Source organism: Diabrotica virgifera, chromosome 1, assembly GCF_917563875.1.
Source record: "Diabrotica virgifera virgifera chromosome 1, PGI_DIABVI_V3a".
NCBI classification, from domain to species: Eukaryota; Metazoa; Arthropoda; class Insecta; order Coleoptera; family Chrysomelidae; genus Diabrotica; species Diabrotica virgifera.
The window spans coordinates 45,210,390-45,238,319 of record NC_065443.1 but is presented as its reverse complement, the minus strand read 5'-3'; the positions used below and the strand labels follow the sequence as shown (position 1 = coordinate 45,238,319).

The 27,930-nt window shown below is 32.4% G+C and overlaps 2 protein-coding genes across 2 annotated transcripts in view; both read right to left on the bottom strand.

Annotated features, from left to right (window-relative positions):
* Positions 1-21,142, bottom strand: part of LOC114331333 (syntaxin-12) — a 53,963-nt gene extending 32,821 nt beyond the window's left edge. The window contains exons 1-2 of the mRNA XM_050655824.1: positions 20,791-21,142; positions 20,551-20,713 (exon numbers count right to left, since the gene is read on the bottom strand). Coding sequence (XP_050511781.1) covers positions 20,551-20,713; positions 20,791-20,993 — 366 coding nt within the window. The 5' untranslated portion in view covers positions 20,994-21,142. The remainder of the gene's footprint in view (positions 1-20,550; positions 20,714-20,790) is intronic.
* A 1,570-nt stretch (positions 21,143-22,712) lies between these two features.
* On the bottom strand, positions 22,713-27,449 carry LOC126887906 (uncharacterized). The gene is made up of 7 exons (XM_050655817.1): positions 27,282-27,449; positions 26,421-26,634; positions 25,497-25,730; positions 24,514-24,735; positions 23,973-24,169; positions 23,619-23,802; positions 22,713-23,131 (listed from the first exon to the last, which is right to left on the bottom strand). The coding sequence occupies exons 2-7, from the start codon at positions 26,626-26,628 to the stop codon at positions 23,031-23,033; spliced, it is 1,146 nt and encodes a 381-aa protein (XP_050511774.1). The 5' UTR covers positions 26,629-26,634; positions 27,282-27,449; the 3' UTR covers positions 22,713-23,030.
* Positions 27,450-27,930: the final 481 nt, after the last annotated feature.

Genomic DNA, 27,930 nt, shown 5'->3' with positions numbered 1-27,930 from the left:
CAACAAACTGTTCCCGAAATTAATAAATTATTGTGCTCAAAGGACCACGCAACACTCCTTATGGAAAAGTGGTCCCGGTAAAATTTGATGAAAGTTTGGTCAATGATACTTCTTGATGTGTAGATTAAAAAAGACCATGGCACCTGGGTCTGAATAACTACTATTCTCGAGTTAGAGCCTTCTGAAGTTATTGGATTAGAGTGCTCGGTTTACGTTAAGTGCACTAATTTACGGTCAAGTGAACGAAAATATTTATTATTGGAAGAGGAGAAACTCATGTTCTTCATACATACTTGCGTGTTGTATATGAATTCGTGGTCAAAAATAGATCGACCGTATTTTAGTCTTCAGAAAACCTCCGAAAAGTCCTCAGAAAACTAAAGAAGTGCGGTATAAAATGTGCTGCTAGATCGAGTTACAGTTATGGAATACCAGCAAAATTGCACTTCCGCCTTATCTTTAGAAAACTACTGAACAGTGGCGGATCTAGGGGGGATGGGGGTAATTCCACTCGTAACATGTTCCAGAATAATTAAAGAAAAAATTGTTGAAACATAAAAAAATACATTAGCTGACATGAAATTTGTCCCGCATATCAGATATAAGACAGGTAGAGAACATGGACTTGATTTCAATACAAAAAAAAACAAAGTACCTGATAGTCTGTAAATGCTAAATATTAATTACAATTGTCTATGGAAAAATCGGGTTTAAATCATCTTCGACTATTTGTACGTTAACATTTTGCTGATTTCGGTTAGATGCATCATACGTCGTGTTAACTAACGACCTATCAGGATACTTAACATTGGGTTAATGTCTTCAGTATTGAGTACCCGTTAATCGGTTCTTCTGCAGGCTCATCTTCATCATTATCTTCATCAACCGTATAGGAAATGAATACTTGGTGTTTTGTAGCTTACCGAAACCTAGAAAATATTCGAACTCTTATGAATCCCGGTTTATCCATATTCTCATCAATTTGAAACTCGTCATTTTCTCTTATTATTTTATCTTGGACGTAAGATGGTACCAGTTTAATTTGATATATCCCAATCGTAGGGTCTTTTAGGTAGTCTAAGTCGAAAACAGGAAAGTTAGCAAAATCATGATTATGAAGCCTTCTTCATTGACCATTTCTTCTAATCAGATTATCAGTCTCAACTCTAGCTTGTACAACATTGGGAATTAGTAACCTCTGTAATAACTGTTGAGCTGTAGCACCTTGCATGTGGATCGGTGGGTGATACTTATTTAATAGTGCACCAGCAATACGGTAAAATTCATTTAGTTTTTTTGCATGGGGCATGTTTATAGGATTGGCAAAGAATTTAAAGATAGAGCGTAAATGACCATTTCTTCCTTCTACAATCCATCGATTTTTCGTAATAATGCGTGAGTTATTAGCATCTTCAGTTGAAAGTTGCTTTTGTCCATGTGGCAAAAGAGCTGGCATCTTATGTTCGATACCTAGTAATTGTAAATATTGTCTACAATCTCGATATGCTCTGTCTACCAGGAGTATGTCTCCATTTTGGAACCCATCTCTTAAATAATTTCCATTTCTGTTAAATTCATGTTGAAAAATGTTGGCATCATTATTGTACGAATCAGAAAAGTATGGTCCAAAAATCGATAAAACATAGCCATCAGGTGCAAAGACTAATGTTGGTTTTAAAACATGTCTACTTTTGTGCATTGAATAAAATTGTCGAAGTACTTGAAAACAGTTGCTTTTATGTAAGTAGGCATATGTTGTATCTAATAATGCAATCACCTTTGGTTCATTCGGATTCGGATTGTACAAAATATTAGAGTAAGCCGTTACATGTTGCTGAATGAATTGATTCCTTGATATTGCTTGGGGCCCAATATTTTGCACAACAAGCCTTTGAATTAGTGATCTTCTAACACGTTCTACTGTTATACTAACATATTGTCTAGTATTATAACCAAACAAAACTCTGAGAAAACTGTCACTCAAACCTTGTGACAGTAAATCTCTTTTATTAATATATCTGTCTTTACCGTTTTCAAAAACTAATTGTTCTTTAGTTACTGGAGCCAAACATTGAAAATCTTCATTATCTAAATTATCAATTTTTAGACCTTTTATTTCTTTAGGAGCGCAGATTTTAAGTTCGCCTACAAACAATGCTAATTCTGGACCTTTGATTTTATATGGTCGTTTAGTGAAACCTAGACCAGGTAACAAAATATCAGGAACTAGGCCCTTTTCATTTAAATGTCCTACACAGACTCTGACGTCGTAAGGTACGAAAATATTTCTTTTTATAAAAATGTTCACCCTACAAGACATTCACATTCGCTGAATATCATTAGTAGCATTACAAAATAAACATATATAGTCCTTTTCATGACCATTTTTCAGTGCGTAACAGTTTTTTGATTTCTCTCTAACGCATTAAATTGTATGTGACAGAAAAAAACGCACGTCTCTGATTACAGATATTTATAACATTTATTCTAGTTGTCGATAGATGGCGCCATAATCAAAAAAGAATTATTTATTAAATAAAATAATAATATTATCAATATAATCTGTACAATTTATAAGACTATACAAATCAAAGAAAATACCATTTTATAAATGCAATAGACACAATTGATTTGTTTTTATTCCAAATTGAAAATAAAATGTGACAACTGTCAGATTTAACTAAAATGTCATGTTAGAATAAATATCATAAATGTGTATTATCACAGACTTATCTTTTTTTCTATAATTTGTGACGCACTGAAAAATGGTCATGAAAAGGAGAATAGCGTTAGCTGTTTGTGTTAACACATTCAGTTTAAGGCAAGTTGGATCCTCTTCCAGTAACGATATTTCATTTCTAATGGAATTATTACAGTTAATACACAATTTTGAAGCTTCATTCAATTCTAAGGGTGGAAGATTCAGTGATTCACGTCTTGTGACAGCTATTTCACGTTTAATATTATTTTCATCTCCGTTTATCCGTTCATCTCCGTGAGCTAACTGTCGGAGATTAAATTGTCTATCGCATGCAAAACATCGCAACCTAGGCTGTCTGTGAGCCATAGTATTGTTTCCAGTCAAATATGATCTATAAATATTTATTAAAGTTGATACTAACAACTAATGAATACTAACACTACTGAACTAACTGAACTAAACTAACACTTTAGAACTTTATATAGATACTAATAAATATTAATATCTGAAAAAATAGCTTACAAATGGTGTAGTCTAGAAATATTTTGAAATAAACTTGTATAATATGTGTTTGATACTTGACAACAACTAATAGTATCAACAAACCTTTAAACTGTCATTGAGACAACTCAAGTGCTGAAAGTTATGTGCCACCTAGTGACAAATCTGCGTACACTAGTAGCTTTTGAAGATGTAACTTAGTCTTTGCCTATTACAAATGCGTATAATATAAGTATCAGGATTATATCTGACCATTTAAGTAAAGAGACGAAATGACAAATCATATTTCATTTTTGTTTGCTTAAAAAAATACAGAGAGAAAAGTTTATTATGATTATACCTAAGTATGAATATTATAGTTATAAAAGTAACCCTACAATATTATTCTCCATAATATTTTGTATTAAAAAGCTTATCATCATTGGCTATAGAACCCCTGGTGGACCTCGGCCTGTTCGAGAATCAGCTTCCATTCCTTTCTATCCTCCGCCTTGGTTTTCCAATTTCGTACTCTTAACACCCGTAACTCATCTTCTCTGGTCCTTAATTCGTACTCTGAGCCATGGGGCAAAATATAATGTGCATGTGCAAAATCTTCACGTTTGACCCCCTCCTAAAAATTTTTATATGGGCGCCCGAGCTCTGGGTCTACGTTTTTTCGTCACACTATCCGCTATTTGGTTATAAATGTGTTTTGATGGCTCCATCTCGTTTATTTTCGTTAAATAAATTTTTTTCATTAATTCTGGAACATGTTACCAGTGGAATTACCCCTATCCCCCTAGATCCGCCACTGTTCAGTAGTTTTCTAAAAATAAGGCGGAACTGCAGTTTTGCTGGTATTGCATAACTGAGAAACATTCATGAAAACATGATAATGCTTATATCGATCTACCAGCATATTTTATACCGCATTTCTTTAGTTTTCTGAAGACTTTTCGGAGGTTTTCTGAAGACTAAAATACGATCCAACTATTTTTGACCATGAATTAATATACAACACGCAAGTATGTATGAAGAACAAGAGATTCTCTTCTTCTAATAATAACTATTTTCGTTCACTTGACTGTAAATTAGTGCACTTAACGTAAACCGAGCACTCGAATCCAATAACTTCAGAAGGCTGTACTCGAGAATAGTAGTTATTCAGACCCAGGTGCCATGGACTTTTTTAATCTACACATCAAGAAGTATCATTGACCAAACTTTCATCAAATTTGACCGGGACCACTTTTCCATAAGGAGTGTTGAGTGGTCCTTTGGGCAAATTCTGCCTCAAATGAACGGGATTTCTCTTGTCTCAAAAGAGTCAAAACGTATTGTCGAAACACCATGAAACAAGAGAGAATGTCAAACTTGTCTCAAATTTCAAATGTCAATAGAAAAAAACTTTTAAAATCTCTCCAAAGCAATAATAAATTTTACAATGACGTTATAACCCATTTTGCTAGTTCGAAACAACATAGACTAAATAGACTTAATTTATAAACAGGTTTAGGTTCTAAATTTAAAGAAAAAAACAAAAAAAAAAACAAAAAAAAAACAAAAAAAATTTAAAAAAAAAACAAAAATCTTCTATGAAATTGAAGCCTTTTAATAACTAGACGGCATACCTATCTGAGGAGACAAAACCTTGCCGACCCTGTCCCTAAAGCAACGAGCCGCCACTGCCCCAGAGTTCTGCCTCCCTGGGCTATATCCCATTCAGCCCATATGTAAATCCAGCCCTGCCCCTGATAACTTTTGAACGGTTATACCTATCCTATAATAGAGAAATTATGAGGGAGAAAATAAACGGACGTAGGTCTATCAACTAGTCATAACAGTTGATGTAATAGTCCAAGTAGTGAAGCTTAAAATAGGACACAACCTCGCAATTTTTACAGAATGGATCGATTTGCTTGAAAATTTGAGAATAAGTAGTGGATAGTCCCAGAATCAAAATCTATATGATGCCGAAAGACGCTTTTGCTTTTACCATGGGGGTGGTTGCCACCCCATCTCGGGGGGTGGAAATTTTTTATTATATTTTGACTACAAAAGTTGGTAAAAATATTCATTCTAAGCAAAAAATGTTCTATACATGTTTTTGATAAAATTAACAGTTTTCGATTTATTCGCTATCGAAAGTGTTAGTTTCATATCGAAAAAAGCAATGCTTTTAATAAGCTTTCTGCTCATAACTCCAAAAGTTTTCGTTTTATCAAAATAACTTAACTTAACAAAAATGTACCTTTTAAAAAAATAAACAAAACGGTCTTTTTTAATTTTCTTTAATGGCAATAGTAATCGAGCTATACTTTATTATATGTTAGCTCTTCTTCGTCAAATGATAAATAATGTAGTTTCAAAGTCAAAATACGGGAAAACTATGCATTTTTCGAGGATAATTTGCTCAAACTAATTTAAAGTATTTAAAAATATCTACCTCCAGAAATAAAAAAGTCTCTAGCTCAAAAATTAAGTGACTTATAATGAAAATAATGTCAGTCCCTATTTTTTTCAGCGAAAGAATGATCGGATGCAACCTCCTAATCATCACCCTCATTAAAGTTAGTCATTGACCTTATTTGGTCTTTTTATTTATAAACTGTTAATAGGTTCTAAAAGTTTAACCGGCTTAGAATGATAAGTTTAAAAAATGGAGTTAAAAGCAAATGACGAATCTTTGTAGTTTGGAAAAAAATGGTTTTATCTTGCAGAACAGAAAAATTAGCATCAAAGATACGAAAAAATTTTTGAACATGAAATTGTAGCTTATTTAATTCGCAAGAACATGGTTTGCAAAAATTTTTCCTACGGCAAAAATTGAGTGAGCTATTGACAATTAAAACTTGTAATAACATGCGAAAACCACCTTTACCAACCCTTTCAAAGTCACCTCTTTTTGCGACTAAGGATTTTAAAAAGATTTAATATTAATAGGCTTATAGATCTTGTAAAAACCTACAAAATTATTTTTTAACAGACTTTCTAAGATAAAAGATAAAAAAGTTACGGTTAAAAAATCAATATATTTTTTTGAAAAAAAAAAGGAGAAATCCAATTGGAAGCATAATAATGTATGTTAGCGGCGTTTTTAGTCATTCACCTTATTCATTCCTCTTTATTTATGTATTATTAATAGATTTTAGAAGTTTGACTAGCTTAGAATGATTAGTTTTTAAAAAACTGGAGTTAAAAGCGAATAACGAATTTTTGTAGTTTGGTAAAAAGTGCCATTTTCTTCAGAATAGAAAGCATCAGAGAAACGAAAAAATGTTTAAATATGAAATTATAGGTTATTTAATTCCCAAGAACTTGGTTAAAAAAAAAATTTCTACAGCAAAAATTGAGTGAATCGTAAATGAGTATTATCGAAAAACATTGATTTTTTCGAATTAAAACTAACACTTTCGATAGCGAGTAAATCGAAAACTATTAGTTTTATCAAAAAAATGTATAGAACATATATAATAAAAAATTTCCACTCCCAAATGGGGTGGCAACCACCCCCATGGTAAAAGCGCCTTTCGGCATCATATAGATTTAAATCCTTGAACTATCCACTACTTATTTTCAAATTTTCAAGCAAATCGAACCATTCTGTAAAAATTGCGAGGTAAAAAGCTTCGGTTCCTGGACTATAATAGTCATAGATAAAGTTAAAGAGCGACTTTAACTGATACCTAATTTTAAATGGAACTTTATGTCAAGTGATATCTCGTTTGAAAGGTATTCAAAATACATATTCAATCATACTAATTTTGTTTGGGTTCAGGTTTTCTCAACCTTCTTCCTGACAGTAATGCATTATATTGCTAAACAAATTCAGTACTCATTCAAATGTGCACAGGAGAAGTGCCCTACATTTTTCAGCAATTTGTTGTTTCAAAATGTAAATACTGTCAGGTACTGTAGCGTAAACCTTAGATTCCAAGTACCCTCACAGAAAAAAATCTAATTATGTGAGGTCTAGTCACCCAGCTGGCCATTCTATCAACCTCATCATCCAATCCATCTACCACAATATTCCTAATCTAGGTAACGTCGTACTGCACCATAATAGTGTGTAGGAGCACCATCCTGTTGAAATGTTATTTCCAAGTTGTATTGGATTATATTTCCAAGCTGAATTCATCTGGATTATCTTCCAGAATTTCAAGAATTAACGGCTCAATTGCATTTTGTAACATCTCCAAATACACTTCACCAGTTAACCTTTCTGTGTGAATGATTTCGAAAGACATCATTTGCTTCTGAAGGCGCATGATGTCTTTTGACTGCATCTGCTGAGGCACATAAATTACTTTAGTATATCATCAGCCTCAAGCAAAGACGTCTATTGAGTCATTTGCATGGAAAGGGTTAAGTTAGATTGAATAAAACATGCCTAACTAGATGGTTTCCCAAAATACCTGCCCAAATATTTATTTTTTTTTTTAATTCAGTATGTTTTTTTACAAAAGATGTGAGGATTTGCGTCACTCCAATACCTGTCACACCAACTGTGTGTATTCACTTCCACTGGGGAAAAAGAACTCGAGTTCCTAAAACTAATTTTGTTTTTGTCACAGTGGCTCTGTAACGTTATCTATTACATCACCTGTTATGATTAGTTGAGAAGCCTATATTTCCACGTCCCTCAAGTTAGCAGAACAAAGTCAGCAGAACACAGTTTTTCTTATACCATAATTAAGTGTTAATTTAATGCTAATTTAATGTTCCAAGAAAAAATTTATTGCTCTTCTTCTTTAAAAGTTATCGCATGTTCTGCTAACTTGAGACTCAAGTTAGCAGAACAAAGTCAGCAGAACACAATTATTCTTATACCATAATTAAGTGTTAATTTAATGCTAATTTAATGTTCCAAGAAAAAATTTATTGCTCTTCTTCTTTAAAAGTTATCGCATGTTCTGCTAACTTGAGACTCAAGCTAGCAGAACAAAGTCAGCAGAACACAGTTATTCTTATACCATAATTAAGTGTTAATTTAATGCTAATTTAATGTTCCAAGAAAAAATTTATTGCTCTTCTTCTTTAAAAGTTATCGCATGTTCTGCTAACTTGACACTGAAGCTAGCAGAACACTAGGTCAAAAATTTGATAAATCATTTATAATTTAATGCCAAAGTATTCTCTGAATTAAATGCTAATTTAATGTTCCAAGAAAAAATTTATTGCTCTTCTTCTTTAAAAGTTATCGCATGTTCTGCTAACTTGATAATCAAGCTAGCAGAGCACTAGGTCAAAAATTTGATAAATCATTTATAATTAAATGCCAAAGTATTCTCTGAATTAAATGCTAATTTAATGTTCCAATGCTAAATGGGCATATTAATGAGTGGAACACGTAGAATATGACAAATGACAGGTGATAAATAGCAGTCTTATTTTTCCTGAGAGTTTAATCTCTGTTCGGAGAGTTTAAGTCTGTTCTGTCGGACAAAATACATGTGCCGTTTTCGTGGTCTGACCTTACCAAATTTTTAACCTGTTCCACAATTAAAACTTCCCCTGTTCCAGTGTTCCCACATATCAAAGTTTGACTGACTAGACACCCTTAAGCTATTATCAAATTTTCAGCTTGCTATTAATCAACGTTTTTTTCATACGCGGGATCCAGACCTATTAATAGTGGTACCGAAATCCTTTTTTTTTTATTGCTGAGTCGGAAGTCACTGTAAAATGATATTTTTTTATTATTATCGACAACGTTACAGTCCGAACCGTTGATAATCGCTAAGATTTTAATTTTGTTGAATTTTCAGAAAGGCGGTCACGGTCAATATTATTGAAGCAACATTGACGAATAATAATGGTAAAAAAACTTCAATTGTGCATTGAAGAAGAATGGTTATAGAGTTTCTAATCGCATCTGCTTTTGGTAAATATTGGTAAAATTCCCATGGCTCCGTCCGACCAAACGCGAATGTTTATCATCTGTTTCTTGAAATGTGAGGGTAAGATCCACTTTGTACATACAATTGATTGTTTCCTTGCAGCAAGTGTCTAGAAATTCTATAAAATCTCATGCCATAAAGAGTTAAGCAAAGCTGTAAACGAATTTGTACAATACAGCCCCAGTCCCCAGTAAGGTTTGACCCTTTCAAAGAATAACAACGTAACTCTAGGTATTAGATAGCACTAGTGGAATTAAATTTGTTTTCCGAAAAAAAAAGAGAATTCAATTTATTGTTGGAACATTTCATTTGCATTTAGTTTAGAGAATACTGTGTTATTCAATTATTTGATGATTTATCCATAATTATTGAAATACTGTTCAATGTTAAAGTTGAACTACTGCTAGCTTGAATTCAAGTTAGCAGAATATGCGATAACTTTTAAAAAAGAACAATACATTTTTCCTTGGAACATTAAATTTGCATTTAATTCAGAGAATACTCTGGCCTTCTTCTTTACGTGCCATATCCACGACGGAAGTATGTTGTTTCCAATATTTCCATTCCTTTGTTGACTCTTCCCATGGCTTCGTTATTTGTTACATGCTCGGTCCATGATGTCTTCAGGATTCTTCTCGACACCCACAGTTCAAATGCTTCCAAATTTTTAGTAGTCAACGCGTTAAGTGTCCATGCTTCTATCAAGTAAAGCAGCCTAACCAGGCTATACAGTGATGAGCGTGCTAATAACCAGCAAAATAGCGCAAAAGATGGAAACATATTAAATGGTGAGATAAAAAGAAATAAAACTAGTAGAATTGTTATATTTAGCGATAGTAACATATAAATTGACATTATGTTGATTGTTTCCCACCTTTATACGTATCAGAGGAGTATGTCAACTAAAACTGTCACTGTGACAGTGGCATTTCTCAAATTCGTCCTATACGTCTAAAGGTGGGAATCAATTAATATAATGTCAATCTATAAGTTACTATCGCTTAATTTAACACCTCCACTAGGTTCATTTCTTATTATCTCACAACTTAATATGTTTTCCATCTTTTGCGTTATTTTGCTGGTTATTAGTGCGCTCATCACTGTATACAGGGTATCCAGAAACTCTCCCGACAAGCGAAGACTGGAGATTCTTCGAAAATGGCGTATGGAATTAGTTTTTCTTAAATATCTCCAGAACACTACTATTTACAAAAACGATAACTTTTCTGAACTTTTCTGGACACCCTGTATACAGGGTGTCCAGAAACTCTAACCACAAAAGAAGACAGGAGATTCCTCAGATAATTTTAAGACAATTTAACCCAATTCACCTAGTCAGAAAATGCTTCCTAAGGGAGCTAGAGCTCTTTGAAAATGGCGTCCTTTAATTAGTTTTCCTTAAATAACTCCAGAACGCTTTTATTGACAAAAATAAAAATTGGTACACATATTTATCTTCCAGAGATAAATCCATTCCATGCATTACGAATTTCTAGTACCGGTCATAGGCGTCCGTTTTGGGTGGGCAATAGATATTTTATCGCATAATTTTTTTATCTTTAATTTTGGAGCATGTTTGACTCTGGATTATTAAATTGTGAGATATTCTACAACTAAAAGGTACTCTAGTTTTAAGTCGATAAAATACACCGTTTTCTAGAAAAATCGATTTAAATTTTTTTCTTTTTTGAGTTTCCAAAAAAAAATAAAAAAAAAATATTTAGAAATCCGAAAACTGGTATGTTTATTTATATTTCAGAGATAAATCAATTTCATTAAGGGGATGGGTACGTATTTTCGGCTGCAATGCTATTCAAATGGGGATTCATTTTTTTCGAATCCTGAGAAAACTAATAAGTATTTTCGAAAAATTTAAACACAGAATGAAAGATTACAGTCTTACCGAGGGCCGAAATTCCCTGAAAACTTCTATAATGTTTATTTTAATAAGTTACAGGGGTGACAAACTAAGAGAAAATGTGGGGTGATTATTAGTTCCAATTATCTCGTTGAAAAGAAACTTTTTATTTATTCTAAGGGATTTTCGGCCCTCGATAATAATTTAGTCTTTCATTTATCAAATTTTTGACCTAGTGTTCTGCTAGCTTGATTATCAAATTAGCAGAACATGCGATAACTTTTAAAGAAGAAGAGCAATAATTTTTTTTTGGAACATTAAATTAGCATTTAATTCAGAGAATATTTTGGCATTCAATTATAAATGATTTATCAAATTTTTTACCTAGTGTTCTGCTAGCTTGAGTCTCAAATTAACAGAACATGCGATAACTTTTAAAGAAGAAGAGCAATCAATTTTTTCTTGGAACATTAAATAAGCATTAAATTAACACTTAATTATGGTATAAGAATAACTGTGTTCTGCTGACTTTGTTCTGCTAACTTGAGTCTCAAGTTAGCAGAACATGCGATTACTTTTAAAGAAGAAGAGCAATAAATTGTTTCTTGGAACATTAAATTAGCATTTAATTCAGAGAATATTTTGTCATTCAATTATAAATGATTTATCAAATTTTTGACCTAGTGTTCTGCTAGCTTGAGTCTCAAGTTAGCAGAACATGCGATAACTTTTAAAGAAGAAGAGCAATAAATTTTTTCTTGGAACATTAAATTAGTATTAAATTAACACTTAATTATGGTATAAGAATAACTGTGTTCTGCTGGCTTTGTTCTGCTAGCTTGAGTCTCAAGTTAGCAGAACATGCGATAACTTTTAAAGAAGAAGAGCAATAAATTTTTTCTTGGAACATTAAATTAGCATTAAATTAACACTTAATTATGGTATAAGAATAACTGTGTTCTGCTGACTTTGTTCTGCTAACTTGAGTCTCAAGTTAGCAGAACATGCGATAACTTTTAAAGAAGAAGAGCAATAAATTTTTTCTTGGAACATTAAATTAGCATTAAATTAACACTTAATTATGGTATAAGAATAACTGTGTTCTGCTGACTTTGTTCTGCTAGCTTGAGTCTCAAGTTAGCAGAACATGCGATAACTTTTAAAGAAGAGCAATAAATTTTTTCTTGGAACATTAAATTAGCATTAAATTAACACTTAATTATGGTATAAGAATAACTGTGTTCTACTGACTTTGTTCTGCTAGCTTGAGTCTCAAGTTAGCAGAACATGCGATAACTTTTAAAGAAGAAGAGCAATAAATTTTTTCTTGGAACATTAAATTAGCATTAAATTAACACTTAATTATGGTATAAGAATAACTGTGTTCTGCTGACTTTGTTCTGCTAACTTGAGTCTCAAGTTAGCAGAACATGCGATAACTTTTAAAGAAGAAGAGCAATAAATTTTTTCTTGGAACATTAAATTAGCATTAAATTAACACTTAATTATGGTATAAGAATAACTGTGTTCTGCTGACTTTGTTCTGCTAACTTGAGTCTCAAGTTAGCAGAACATGCGATAACTTTTAAAGAAGAAGAGCAATAAATTTTTTCTTGGAACATTAAATTAGCATTAAATTAACACTTAATTATGGTATAAGAATAACTGTGTTCTGCTGACTTTGTTCTGCTAGCTTGAGTCTCAAGTTAGCAGAACATGCGATAACTTTTAAAGAAGAGCAATAAATTTTTTCTTGGAACATTAAATTAGCATTAAATTAACACTTAATTATGGTATAAGAATAACTGTGTTCTACTGACTTTGTTCTGCTAACTTGAGTCTCAAGTTAGCAGAACATGCGATAACTTTTAAAGAAGAGCAATAAATTTTTTCTTGGAACATTAAATTAGCATTAAATTAACACTTAATTATGGTATAAGAATAAATGTGTTCTGCTGACTTTGTTCTGCTAACTTGAGGGACGTTATGTTTCCTCTCTCCAAATATCACTATTATAAGTATAACCCTTCAAAAATATGAGGGGGAAGGGGATTTTCAGCTAGCACTGTATAAGTGTATTCTATATGTTGGTAGTGTTAAGAACTGGGCAGGACACATAGGAAGAATGGAAGACAACTGTTGGACAAAGCGAATACTCAAGTGGCGACCAAGGGCAAGCAAAAGAAGTAGAGGCAGACCTCAAACAAGATGGACTGATGACATCAAGCAAATGACTGCAATGAATGCAAGAAACAGCAAACAGATAAGAATAGACACACCTAAAGGAGGTTTACATCCGACGATGGATGGAATAGCTGTTGATGATGAGTATTAAGAGTACAAAATTGGAAAACCAATGTGAAGGATAGGAAGGAATGGAAGCTGATCTGGAACAGGCCAAGACCCACCATGGATTGTAGAGCCAATGATGATAATGTTGGTAGGTAGTCTTTTTCAATTATCTGTATTATTAAGAGAGAGTTTTAAAACTGAGAGTCAGTTTGGCTTTATGCAGGGCAGATCAACAACAGATGCAATTTTCATTATAAGGCAGTTGATGGAAAAATACAGGAGTAAAGAAACAAACGCTCATATGGTATTCATTGATCTTGAGAAAGCATATGAGTGAGTTCCTCGAGAGATTATGTGGTGGACACTCAATAAGAAAGGAGTCCCTGGTGAATATGTAAAGATTGTGAGGGATATGTATGAGGGAGTAACGACTAGTGTTAGGACAGGTGTGGGAGAGACTGATAAATTTCATGTGAAAGGATTCCACCAGGGCTCGGTGCTTAGTCCATATTTATTCTCATTAGTTTTGGACCAGATAACAGCGAAACTACAGGGTAACATTCCATGGTGCTTAATGTATGCTGATGACGTCGTATTAGTAGGAAATAGTGAAAGAGACTTAGAACAAAAACTGGAACAGTGGAGACAAGCTCTGGAGGAAAAAGGTTTAAAACTTAGTAGGACAAAGACAGAGTATTTGCAATGTTCATTTAAAGATGGAATTACTACAAATAACATGGTATCTTTGGAAGGTGAACTGATTGTAAAAAGCAATAGTTTTAAGTACCTGGAATCGGTATTACAGAGTAATGGAGAAATAGATGGAGATGCATGCAGTAGAATTAGGGATGGATGGATGAAGTGGAAGGAAGCGAGTGGTGTGCTGTGTGACAGGAAAATTCCAATAAAGTTGAAGGGAAAATTCTATAAAACAGCCATAAGACAGGCTATGATGTACAGAACTGAATGTTGGGCAGTGAAAAAGAAAGAGGAACAACGAATGCATGTGGCGGAAATGAGAATGCTTAGATGGATGAGTGGAGTGACAAAAAAGGATAAAATTAAAAATGAGTATATTAGGGGAAGTCTAGGTGTGGCACTAATTGATGCTAAAGTGAGAGAGCATAGGTTGAGATGGTTTGGTCATGTTCAACGTCGAGACGCTAATCACCCAATACGAAGAATTGTGGAAGTGCAGATTCCTGGAAGGAGTAGGAGAGGAAGACCAAAGAAGACGTGGGGGGAGACGATTAGGCAGGACATGTTGGTAAAGGGGATTAATATAATAGGGAGATTAGTGTGATTGTAAACATGTGCACATGGGCTCCAGAAAATATGTGATTTTATTGTGAAATACGTTAAACTTAGAGGAGAACCTATCAAAAGGAAAATTCTAGGACTTTCTTATGAAAGGTTGAGCTCAAAAATATAATAAGATTTGACATCAATATTGTAAATATTAAGCAAGTATTAAATTGACAGCAATTAAGGAAGACTGATAACAACTGACTAAAACTGATCTGACTTTTTTGTGTCATTACCAATTTATTTGAAGATAATTAGAATTAGGCCAGGAGTTGAGGTGACTGATGACTGATTATTAAGATAATAAGACATTATATTTGGAAGATGGCAAGTGTGTGCATTTGTTTAAATTGTGACCGGGAGGTTAAACCAAAGCAAATTTCCATTGAGTGTATCACGTGTTGCTCATGGGTCCATAAGGGATGCACGGGTTTGACTAAAAGTGAATATGAAAAAATCTGTGCTGACTTTCGCAAAACTAAATAGCATAACTGGGAATGTAAAGTATGCAAAGAGACGGTGGTGAAGAGATTATCTTTGAATTCTGCTTCAAATAACCGGAAAAATTCGGTATCAAAAGAAAGTGCTGACAATGTAAAACAGGTGCCCAATGCTGATTTTTCAAGTCTACTGTGCAATACTGTGGATGCTGTAGAGAGTGAAACTGCAATCAAGGATGAAATAAATAATTTATTAAAGAAAAGTACCACTACCAATAAAGATGTACTAGTAGTTATTGTTCACATAATTAACCTATTGTTAAATCAGAGGACTGAAGTGCAGGCAACAATAGATACAATTAAAGCATCTGTAAAATCTAATGAGGCGAAAGTTGAAACTTTAGAAAAGAAACTTGAAGGGTTACAAGAAAAAATTGAAACCATGTGTGGAAATGTAAGTGAAGAGATACGAAATCAAAGTGTATCTATTATCAAAGATGAGCAAGATATGTTCCTGGAATTAGAAGATAGAAGTAGCCGATCTAAAAATATACTAATCTATAATGTTGATGAGAGCCAATCTAAGGTTACTAATGAGAGAATAGATCATGACAAGGCAAATACTCGAGAAGTACTAACGAAACTGGAGGTTGGAGCAACTGAGTTTAAGGTTTTGAGGGTAGGACGTGGTAATAGCAGTAGTGACAGGCCAAGACCACTTAAGGTAATTTTTCAAAATAATACCACAGTGATTGCATGTCTTAAAAACAAACATAAGTTGAAGCCATCGAGCATATTGATTAAATCAGATTTTACTCAAATGCAACGAAATCATCTCAAGAAATTATATGAAGAACTTGATAGGCGTAGAAGAAATGGTGAATCAAACTTGGCAATACGATACAAGAATGGTAACCCGTTTATTTCAAAGGTAAAAGAACAAAACCACCAGAATCCAAAAAAACTCCCAAATGCGAACATAAGTATGAATAGTCTATCACTTTACTACCAAAATGTGCGTGGTCTGCGTACGAAGCTAAAGGACATATATTTGACATCCTGTTCAGCTACATATGACGTTATTTTCCTAACAGAAAGTTGGCTTGGTCCTGAAATTAAAAGTAATGAAGTTTTCTGTGATTTATATACTATATACCGTCGGGACCGTGATCATATTTCCAGCGAGAAATCAAGAGGAGGTGGAATGTTAATAGCAGTTAGAAGTGATATCAGTTCTTGTCTAGTGGAAATTGCCAGTTCAAATGTAGAACAGGTTTTTGCTGGAATTACTATTAATTGCATTAAATATGTTTTTGGCTGTGTCTATATTCTGCCCAGATCTAGATTGGATGTTTATTCCAATCACATTGATACTGTAAAACTAATTATGAATAAGTATAAAGATTCTAAACTAGTATTATTTGGGGATTATAATCTACCAAATCTGATATGGGACGGTGAGACGACTGCTAAAAATATAAGTAATGATACTGAAATTTTGTTTTGTGACGAGTTCAGTTTTTTAGGATTAGGTCAATATAATTATTTTAAAAACCAGTATGACTCAATTCTTGATCTGTGTTTCTCTGATACTTATTTAAATCTAAAAAAAAGTGGAATCTTTAATGACATGTGACAGGTATCATCCCTCACTTGAAGCATTAATATTATTTGATAATCAATATATCAGTTTGGAAACTAATATTTATTATAACTTTCACAAGGCGGATTATGGTGCCTTGAATAATTATTTGCTTCAGATCAATTGGATTGAGTTGTACTGTGTAGAGGATGTAAATGACATTTTAGATGCTTTTTATTCCATTATTTGGAACGCAATTGAACTTTTTGTACCAAAGATATCTGTAAAAAGATCGAATTTTCTTGTTTGGTTCTCATCTGAACTTAAGAGTAAAGTCATTGCCAAAAAGATTGCGCAAAAAAAATATAAAACTACAAATAAGTATCACCACTATATTGATTTTAAAAATTTGAGAGATGAATGCTCATCACTCACTAAGCAGTCTTACAATGCTTACGTTTCAAAGATGGAAGTGAGAATGAATGAGAACGCTGGTGAATTTTGGAAGTTCATCAAAAATAAAACCAACGGACATAGTGCTCTCCCTGGCTCTATGTTTCTAGGTGAGGAAAGTGAGAATGACAAACAAAAATAACAGAGTTGTTTGCGAAACATTTTGGTACTGTATACAGTACTTTTAATGGTAAATCTCTGGATAACCTGGAGAGTAATGAAATTTTCTCACAACAGCTGGAGGTGGAAATTAGTAACCTCGAAGTCACTTTTGACAATTTACTGAATGTGTTGTTGTCATTAAATGTCAATAAAGAGGCTGGCCCTGATTTGATACCGAATTTGTTCCTAAGAGAAAGTGCAGTGTCCTTGTAAGAACCATTAGTATATGTTCTTAATAAATCTCTCCAGACAGGAATTTTCCCGAACAGATGAAACATTCCTTTGTGTGTCCTATTTTCAAGGCAGGAGATCATAGTGATATCAAAAATTATCGGCCAGTTTGTATTCAGTCAGCCTTATCTAAAGTATTTGAAAAAATGGTTTTGCCAAGTTTGGATAATTGTTTTAGGAACATTATTACGGACAACCAACATGGATTTGTAGGCGGACGTTCTACTCTCACTAACCTCTTTTTGTATATCGATAGTATAGGTACAGCAATGGATGAGGGTTACGAGGTGCACTCTATATACACCGATTTCAGTAAGGCCTTTGACCTACTAGATCATAATGTCTTAATTACAAAGCTGAGAAACTTTGGTATCACTGGTTCTTTATTAGCTTGGTTTACTTCGTATTTGCAAGGAAGAACATTGCAAGTAAGATCAGCAGGATGTGTTTCTAATGGATTTGAAGCCGTGTCAGGGGTTCTGCAGGGTTCCCATTTGGGTCCTAAGCTTTTTCTGTTGTTGGTAAATGATATTGGTAGGAACTTTAAATCTGAATATCTGATATTTGCAGACGACCCAAAGATATTTAAATGCATTAGGTCAGAATCTGATTGTGAGGGTTTGCAGAGGGACTTGGATTCTTTAGTACATTGGTGAAAAAATATTATTTTTTCACGTAATAAGACCACCAGTAATTTTAAATACAAGATAGGATATGTGGATTTATCTAGGGTTCAGGTAATTAAGGATTTAGGTGTGTTACTGGATAGTAAGCTAAGTTTCGTGGACCATTATGATGCCATTATTGCACATGCTAATCGGACATTAGGGTTAGTCATCAGAATGTCATATGATTTTAATAATTTGTTTGTAATTGATCCGACGCCCTGAAGGGCACTAAGGATTATGAGAAAGAAGAAGAAGTTTGTAATTGTGAGATTGTTTTTGAGTTATGTTCGTTCATTACTAGAGTATTGTTCAGTGATTTGGAGTCCAAGTTATCGATGGCTTAGTGTGAAAACCTCGTATCTCATTAAATGACAATTTCACAGGAGAGGCAAAAAACTGATTTTCAGCATAATATAACATAAAAACAAAAATTACGTTACGTATTTTTAAGTTGAGCACATTGAGACAAATATTTGATATTGGCCCAGAGCTAAAAGTGTTAAATATCGTTATTAAATTGGAAATACAAATATTAACTATGAAAAACACGTAAATATCCTTACAGTATATAAAGCCTTTGCCCAAGTAACTATGATAACCTCGTATATCTTGATATACGTGTTTTTCATCTCAAATGAGGTTGTGTTTATTATTATTTATGAGGTTTTCATTTTTCATAGCTTATTGCACACCTCCAAATACTAGGTCGATACAATACAAATCTTTTGATTTAAGGTTCATAAAATGTTTCTACATGCCGGACTACATTTTTGTTGTTCAGAAAAAACACTTCTCCAAGTAGAATCTCTCAAACAAACACTTCAAATTAAGTACCAAATTCTTGGTTATATATATGTGGTATTCACACTAAATCAAGAGAGCAATTGATATACGTGGTTTCTTTTTTCGGCTGTAGAAAATAATCTACTGTATTTGGATTTTTTCTAACAGTTGTAAATGGTGAGATACAAGGTTTTCAAACTAAAACAACCAAAATGTCATTTTCGAAAAAAATTGAGATACGAGGTTTTCACACTAAGCCATCGTTATGAGAATCACAAATATCGGATTGAATCGATTCAAAATAAATTCGTTAGATATCTGCGGTATTCGTGGTGTGCAAGTACTTGGAAGGGATACGTGAAACGATTGTGCGCGAATAGCGGAGAAATATTGCAACTTTCTTAAATAATTCATATTGTCAATTGAAATTGTCAAATTGACGTACATTTCATACCTACTGTCATTGAAGGAGAAAAATTATATGTTGCTCCACAATATTGATATGATATGCAATTATTATATAAAGGTAAATTTAATTAATTGTATTTTGCAGTACTGCATTTTAATAACTAATTTTATTTACTACATACAATTGTTTACGTTTTCATCACATAACCTGAATCTTATTTTTTCTTCTTATTATTTTTTTGGGCTATGGCCTTTACAATTATCCAGCAACCAGGACTAACGTAATTGGTCAATACAATTAAAAGTGCGAATAAAAGTGCAGAGCGTAGAAATAGGTGTCACTTTGTGCAACTTGCACGGTCCCAATAGATTAGGTACTAGAGGAATGCAATTGAATTCCAGTCAGGTCATGCAGATGTTTCATTTGCACCGTCTAGAGGATCGCAGGCGATACTTTGACCTTAACTTCGTAATTAAGGTGTTAAATGGTATTATTGTTGCACCTAGCATTCTGGGTCGAATAGATTTTTATGTTCCAGCTAGGAATTTGAGAAGATGTCTCTTGTTATCTGCTAGATCGTACAATACACGTCATGCAGAAAATATGCCTTTAAATAGAATTGTTTCGAGTGTAAATGAGTTTCCAAATATAGACTTTATGGGAGTCACACTAAATGCTTTTAAAAGGACTATTTCACGTGAATTATTTTAATTTGATTTTAATTTTTTGATGTCGTTAGTTTAATTGTAAGTAATGTAAGTTAACTTGTGTTCAATGTTTAATTTTGACTTTTAATTTTAATTTTAAAATGGAGTTTTCCGTCAATAAATATTAATTTAATTTAATATTGATATGACTCAAGATAGAATTGTATGGAGAAATGCAATTAGGGAAGCCAACCCTGCAAAGGGATAAGGCAAAGAGAATGATGATGATTAAGAGAGTTTTAAAACATATTTGACATATTTCTAATTATCATCTTTCTCTTTTTCAAATCAAAATAAACAGATGACAACATTGAAAAGAAATAATTATTAAGAAACATGATATTTTTATGTAACAATAAACATTATAATTAAAAATATAATCACATTATTTATATTGATGGGCTTGGTTTATGATAAGAGTTGAAGTTTAATGATTTCATATCAAATACTGATAATAATTAATATCCTGTTTTGTTTTTGCAATATAACCATTTGCCTGGGATGATTCAGACTTAATTTGTTGTTGTTTAATTGTTGAACTTTAACCTTCTACTGTTATTTCTAATGTATTTTTACCTTTTGCAAATTATGATACCTCCCTAGTGCTTCTTTGAAATTTTCTTCTAATTTTTCAACTTGAAGAAGTCTTTGTTTGTGTCCTTTTGAAAGCTGTTTTAAATTAACAATTTCCTTACTAGTACTGGCAGCTATTTGATTTGTACTTAATTGCGTGACATGACTAAAATAATAATTATTGAGAGCAATGAATGAATTATTATCTAGCAACACAATTATTAAAAAATCAACTATACTTACACTTGGCTTCTTATGCCTTGGTTGTCTTTTTTGGTTCCAATTACTTTTAAAGCATTTCCCAAAACTTTGATACTGTTGTTTATTGTATAAATATTAGTAACAACGTTTTCTGAGCTATTATTGAATTCCGTAGCTACTTGATCACTAAATACCACTTGTGTTGACGGAGCTATAGCTCCGTACGTTGGAGGCTGACGATTCATTTTTTAGTAATACTGAATAACTCTGATAATAATCTTCATAGAATATTGAAAATGAAAATAAGGGGTGGAAGCCAATAGATAACATTTAACATCAGCTGTTCTTTATTTGGGTATTCTCGATTCTCCGTATCTTTATCTAAGTGTCAATGTCAATATTGACAACGCTGTCAATTGTCTTCCCTTGGCTTCTTGGCCCATCAAAGCATAGCACATCAACCACATAAGTGGTGTATTCTGTGGCGGTGAAATGAGAAAATTGACAACGTTGGAGGTAGTCCGATAGTATCCGCTGGCATGATTTGAGTTTCCTTCTAAACGGGAAGTTTATTTGACAGATAAAAAAAGTAGCGTCTTTTCACTCTGGAATAAAGTTATCCGGCAGATAAATTGACGTTAAATATCAAATATTTAACTGCCGAATAAAGTACCGAATAGGAATAAGTTATCTGGAAGATAAACTTTGCTTTTTGTATATTTCATGGTTTCTTTCTGGTTACCGCGAGCGCGAAACTAAAAATATAACCTAAAATCTTATAGGTCTGATTGAATTTATTGCAAAAGTAAAATTTTGTTCTTTCTAAAATTTCTCAATCACAAATTTGATGTTATTTTGTTTTTATACATACCTACTGTAATTTTTTGAGCAGAGTTATTAAATATTAAATTATTAAAAGATGGGTTATAATTTGAGAAAATTATAATAGGTATGTATTATTGTATACCTACCCAACTTTATTCATTTACAAAGGAAAACAAGTTGTAAAAAATAAAAATAGAATAGTTTTTTATCCCATCTTGCATAAGTATCTATCTTAAAGTTACCCACTAGAATAATCTGTGAAACATGTAATTGGTAAAAGTTTTACCTCTATACCCAAGCAGCAAGAGTCAGTCGAAGAGACGTCGAATGTACGTCACTACTCGACGTCCAAATACGTCGAAACAACGGTCGGTTCAACGTGAATTCGACGGCACAATGTCATAGTTGAAACGACGTCGACTTATGACGTTTAATCGACGACGAGATATACCTCACTGATAACGTTATATAGACGTACAATAGACGTTGGCAGTTATTTATGGCAGGTATAGTTTCTTCGAATGGCAGCTTTCAGTCGTCAATTGGATGTACATGCAGTTCATTTTTAGCATTTTCAAGTTAAAAAATAAACAGGGCATGTGTCTTCCGATTAGCAACTGCTGCTCTAACAAACGTAACCTGTGTCAAATAATAAAGAAATCAAAAACTCTGTCAAAACTTTTATTATATAAAATACAAAAAACTTTGTAAAATGACAGATGAATATAAAATACAAGAAACTTTGTAAAGCAAATGGCAGGTAGGGTGGCTAAGATATACCTGGTGACGAGATCAGGTAACAGTGAATAACTTTTTTGTTAATAAACCGATTATTTTGAAATCACATAAATATTCAGCTTTTGGCGGTGCTTCAATTATTACTTCCGGTTTAACAGGAAATGAGATAATTTTTTTGTGACAATATTGTTCTTCATAAAATTTCAAATCTAGTGATGTATCATACTTGACAATGTATCTTTTTGAAAATCTTGAATCACATCCCCATGGCTATTTAAAAATAATATTTGAATGGTCATAAGTATTTTTTTTTAATAAATATAACTTTTTAATAATAATCTTTTTCATAAAATTTGCAAAATATTGATGTGTAAAACATACTTTTTTAAATAGTCAAAAAATTTAAATTTTTTTGAACATAATCGAGAATATTTTTATTTTTAAATTTTTTGACTATTTTTAAATAAAGATGTTACATTTTATACATCAACATCTTGCAAATTTTATACTTATCCTTAAAAACTTACTAAACGGTATCACTATGTACTACTGTTTTACTAACAAGGGAAGAAGCCTGATTTAAATTACTATTAAGACCTTCAATCGTATTTTTAAGTTCCTTAGCCACCCTCCTACACATTTGGCGTTCACCTACAGTTTCTTTATAAAACCTTTGCATGTTTAATCAAATAAAAAACTAAAATTAAAACAATTCCAAATTAGTAATTTTTCTTGTTACGGTTAGGAGCATGTTTTAACCAGCGCTTAATAGCGTTCTCAACTTCATGAGTTGTAAAGTCAGTTCCTTGTTTTACCGCATCTATAATAAAAATAAAATTCAGTGTATCAAAAAATATACAATATATGGGTTGTTTCATTCAGAAACATAATTACACAATACGGACTAAAACTGTTTGTACTAAAAATGAGTTTTTTCACTCTTTGCAAATAATATTGCAACCCATTCACACAAAATATAATTTCTTAACTTTTCTTTTAAATCTGGGTTTGGAAATTTAAAAAGATCAAGACCAAAAAAGATTAAAAAACAATATACAAGGCAGTTGGAAAGAAAAAACTGGGCAAAATAGATAAAATGCCCTATACCTCAAGTTATTAAAGGAGTACAACCCATTAAATATGAACCTTCTGCAAAACACCTAGGCATGCCCTATCTGTAGTTAAAGTATGTCTATTTTAGAATGAAACACCCTGTATAAACACCTTTCCTTATTTTCTTCACAATCCGTGTTTACAATCGAAGCAAGTTAATAAAAAACAAAAAAAATTGAAACCACAAGACTCACCTAGAACCACTTTGTTTAAGCGCAGTTGATTAAATGGTCGCTTATTTGATACTCTGTCTTGCCGCCGGTTGTTACCGAAGTAATTAAAATGCTTCGCAATATTATCTGTCAAAAGAGATCTTAATATCCTATTATTCTTCTGGGTAACATCTTTCAGGTTTGAAATTGAGGCACAGTATGATTTCTAAAAAAATATAAATTAAAAAAAGTATTTTTACATTTAGGTGCAACTAATTTCTTTTAATTTATACAAAGAAAGTTTAATAAGGGAATAATTTTCTATTATAAACAAATCAGCAAAAAATTTAAATTTTCTTAATTTCTACAATTGGGTACAAGATTTATACAACTTACAAAAGTGTTGAAGTTCTCTTCTTCTGTCAAATATATCTCTAGTTCTTCCAGGTCTTGTAAGGATTCTATTGGCAATTTTATTTTGAAGTCATCAGGTAAATCTGAATTTTCAAATGGTTTTGATTTCTCCAAAATATTTAGAATTTTTCTGTTCTGTTCCTTAATTGTTAATATATGTTTAAGTAGAACCTTCAATCCTAGAAACAAAACATATTTACAACACATTGAATAAAGTACAGAAGGTTTTCCATTAGTTTTTTGCAATTATTCATTGATACTTATAATGAATGCATGCTAACATTGTGTACCTATATCGTTGGTTGTACCTATGCCCATAAAAAATTGTAAGTTTGGGGAAAACACAATTTGACCATTTACATTAATAGTATCAGTAATAACAACTATAAAAATTAGATGATTTGTTACACTATTGAAAGCTTTTTCAAGTCAATTTTTACTGTGTGCTTTAAACCAACAATATTTTTGGCAAATCAATAAGGTAGTGTTGTGCAAAATTACTCCCATAAATAAAAGAACTTACCATTTGTATCCTGAAGACTATTATCAAAATTTAGAGACTCGTTCAGAGTCGGTGTTTGTATTTCAGTTGCTTCTTGCCTACCAAAAGACGATGAAGATTTTGGTGTAGATATCTGAAATGATAACTTATCCCTTGGTGTGGATATGCTTTTCATAAATTGAGAGCCAGAAGGTATGCCAGGGTCAGACTCATCTGTCCCAGATTCCAATTCTTGAGACGATCCTACAATTTTATTTATTACTCCCTTAATACTTTATGATACCAGTGAGGTTCATAATGGATAAATTAATTATTGTCTAGCTGATTAATGATTTGGAAGAAAATCCTACAACAGACCAATTTTTACTTTCCCTCAATTTTACATATCCTATCCTTAGATAGGATATGTATTATCGAAGCGAAGTATTGTGATGGTGTAAAATTTCGACTTCGGGATTTTCATTGATTTTCAATGTGGGTCTGTGGAAAAATTTTTCGTCAACGGTTTAGCAAAAATTGCTAAACAGATTTTTACAAAATTTGGACCAAAAATCAACTATGTGAAAATCTGGATCTGATTAGTTTTTTGGAAAAACTATTTATCACACATAATAAACCCACTGACATACGTTAACGGGGTGTTAAAGACATTTGAAAATTAAAAAATATTTAAAAAATTCATAAAAACTAATGAAATTTAAACAAAACAATCTCTATTATGTTTAGTAGATCAATACAGTCTATTTTTCAAATTATTAAACTCATAGGCTAACGTTAATGGAGTTTAAGAGGCTTTGAGACTTTGAGGGAAAGTACCTTGTGTCATAACACACCACTAGTTAATTTTTATCTATTTTTTTTACACTGAAAATTCTTACGGACTACACTGTACAATAATATGCTGGCATCATCAAATGTACAAAATAATAATTTAGGTTTAAAATTGTTAAACAAGTGTTTGTGTTTAAAATATTAATATTGATGTAAATCTTAGCATCACTAACCTCTTGGATTTGTATAGAGTTTATTAATTCCCACAGGTGGAGGCCGTGGTAAAATTTGCTTCGACTTTTTGCCAGGCTTAAATAGCGAAACCTGGTCGTTGCTGTCCTCATCCGAACTAAATTTTCGTTTCAGGATCTTTCTTCTGGGTCTGGTATTATCATCCTCAAGATCAGTTTGTAGATCAGATGTTATTTCTGCTCTTTTTAATTTATTTGTGGCCTTTTCAAAATCATCTAAAAACGTACGGGGTAATAAAAGGGTTAAAATAACTTTACTGGTATCACTATTTTCACTTACACTACCACAAATGAAAAATGACAAATCGCAATTAAATTTTTGCCTTATACTTTTGTAAATTATGCTAAGCATATTTATGGCACACAATCTTCTGACAAGGGGTGTTTCGCTTCAACAGAATGTGTACACCAGATTGGATATTGTGAGATTAGAAGCATTTTTACAAGATTCATGAAAATTTATGAAGAATCTTGAGCCTGAAACCTTTAGTTTTCTTCAAACTGATTCAAAGAGTTCACCATTAACCAAAACACATTTCGTTGACTATGTCAACATCATCAGGAGACGATAGAAACATACTTCGAGCTTAGATTTGTGATATTGTCACCATATTTTCGAAATAGATTGAGAGATTCAAATATATATTTGAGGATTTCTGAGATTGTGCCTGGGATTGGTAAGATTTCTGACATTTTAAGCTGATTTAAAGCACAATGTAAAGACCAATCACTATTTAGAAATCCTTTCAAGCTGAAAACAAGAGAAATGGGAACAGCAGACTCGAACGTCAGACAAACGTGGTGGCAAAATTTGCAAAAGGACTTCCAAATAGTGATTGATGTCTACACTAGATTGCGTGAGTGAGACACCCTTTGTGTTTTAATTAGCTAAATTATTATCATTACCTGTTGAATAAAAAATTTTCTGGACACCATATATCTTCCAAGTTTCATCAATTTCAGGTTCTAGTTTGCGTAGCACTTTTTTAAATTGAAGGTTATCTTTTATAGGGGGCCAACGTACTTCAGTTTTTCTAGGTGTCAACCAAGTTGAATTTACTATAGATAGTCCACCACCATCTTCTTCTTGTTTAAATTCTATTACAGAATACATTTTTACCTACATAATTGTGAAGAAAAAAACTGTATTTTAATTTTTCTTGACTATTTTATCTTGTTACTAATACTAATACAGTGGAACCTCGATAAGTTGGATTAATCGGGACCGCGGCCGATCCGGGTTATCGAAAATCCGAGTTAGCCGGAGAATATGGTAAAAATTAATAAAATACGGTATACTTAGAGATAAACTCCATTATAAATGACAAAACATGAAATCCATATGCACAGTACATCTAAATTACATACAGTTGTATAGAGTATTGTTTATTTCTTGGTAAAAAACTCAGTCGAAGTGAAAAAATTTTTGTTTTGTCTGATGAAAATCGGTCCGGGTTAGCCGGACTTCCGGGTTATCGGGGGCCGACTGATCGGGGTTCCACTGTAGTTATAAAATGTTTTAAACAAAATAAGTATATATTCTTAATAGGGTTATTTAGAAAAATGCTGTAAAAATGATATTTTGTTAAGACAAACATGTGTAATGTTCCTGATTATTACTATTTTTTCATATTCACCCACCATAATATTGTCTACAGAGATTAGTCAGTGAAATGTATTTCACCAGTTGAAGTTCATTTTCGTAAGTAGAAGTGAAAAAATATACCTCACTTTTTAAGTTATGATATTTCTAAAAATTAGACTTACCTAAAACAAGAAATAATCCAAATATAAACTAATTTAATAAACAAGGAGCCAATGGATGGAAAAAAGCGAACTCCTTGAACACAATGGATCAAGAAAAACAGGAAACAAACGTAAACTAACGGAAGACGGCATACACCACCATAAACAACAAAGCCATTTTGTTTATTTTGACTGTCAAAAACGTCAATTGTCATCCAAAATACACAGATAGCGGCAAGACTTTTTTTAGCCAATCACTACATAGTATTTCAAAGTAATAATAATTTGATTGGTTAAAAAAATGAACTCGATATTCTGTGGACAGGACGTTTTGCGCCGTTATGACAACCCAATGAGAATGTTTCGCGCAAAATTTGAATTTATTTAATGATAAGTTTTTTGAAGATCGATGAGTGAAATCATTGTTATAGGTACTAATATTAAATTTATAGGTCTAACGATTAAAATAATGTTGTTTTGCTTTGTACCTCTGGTGTTTTACTGTGTTTTTACTTTGAACTAAACTTTAGAATTGACGCGCGAAGTATTGGTACATTATATAGAGTACCTACGCATTCGTTTGTCTAATGTCTATTTTCAGTTTGATTTATAGATATTTCTATATCAAATAACTATAATATTGATGGTTACTTTCATAACGTCTTTTCAA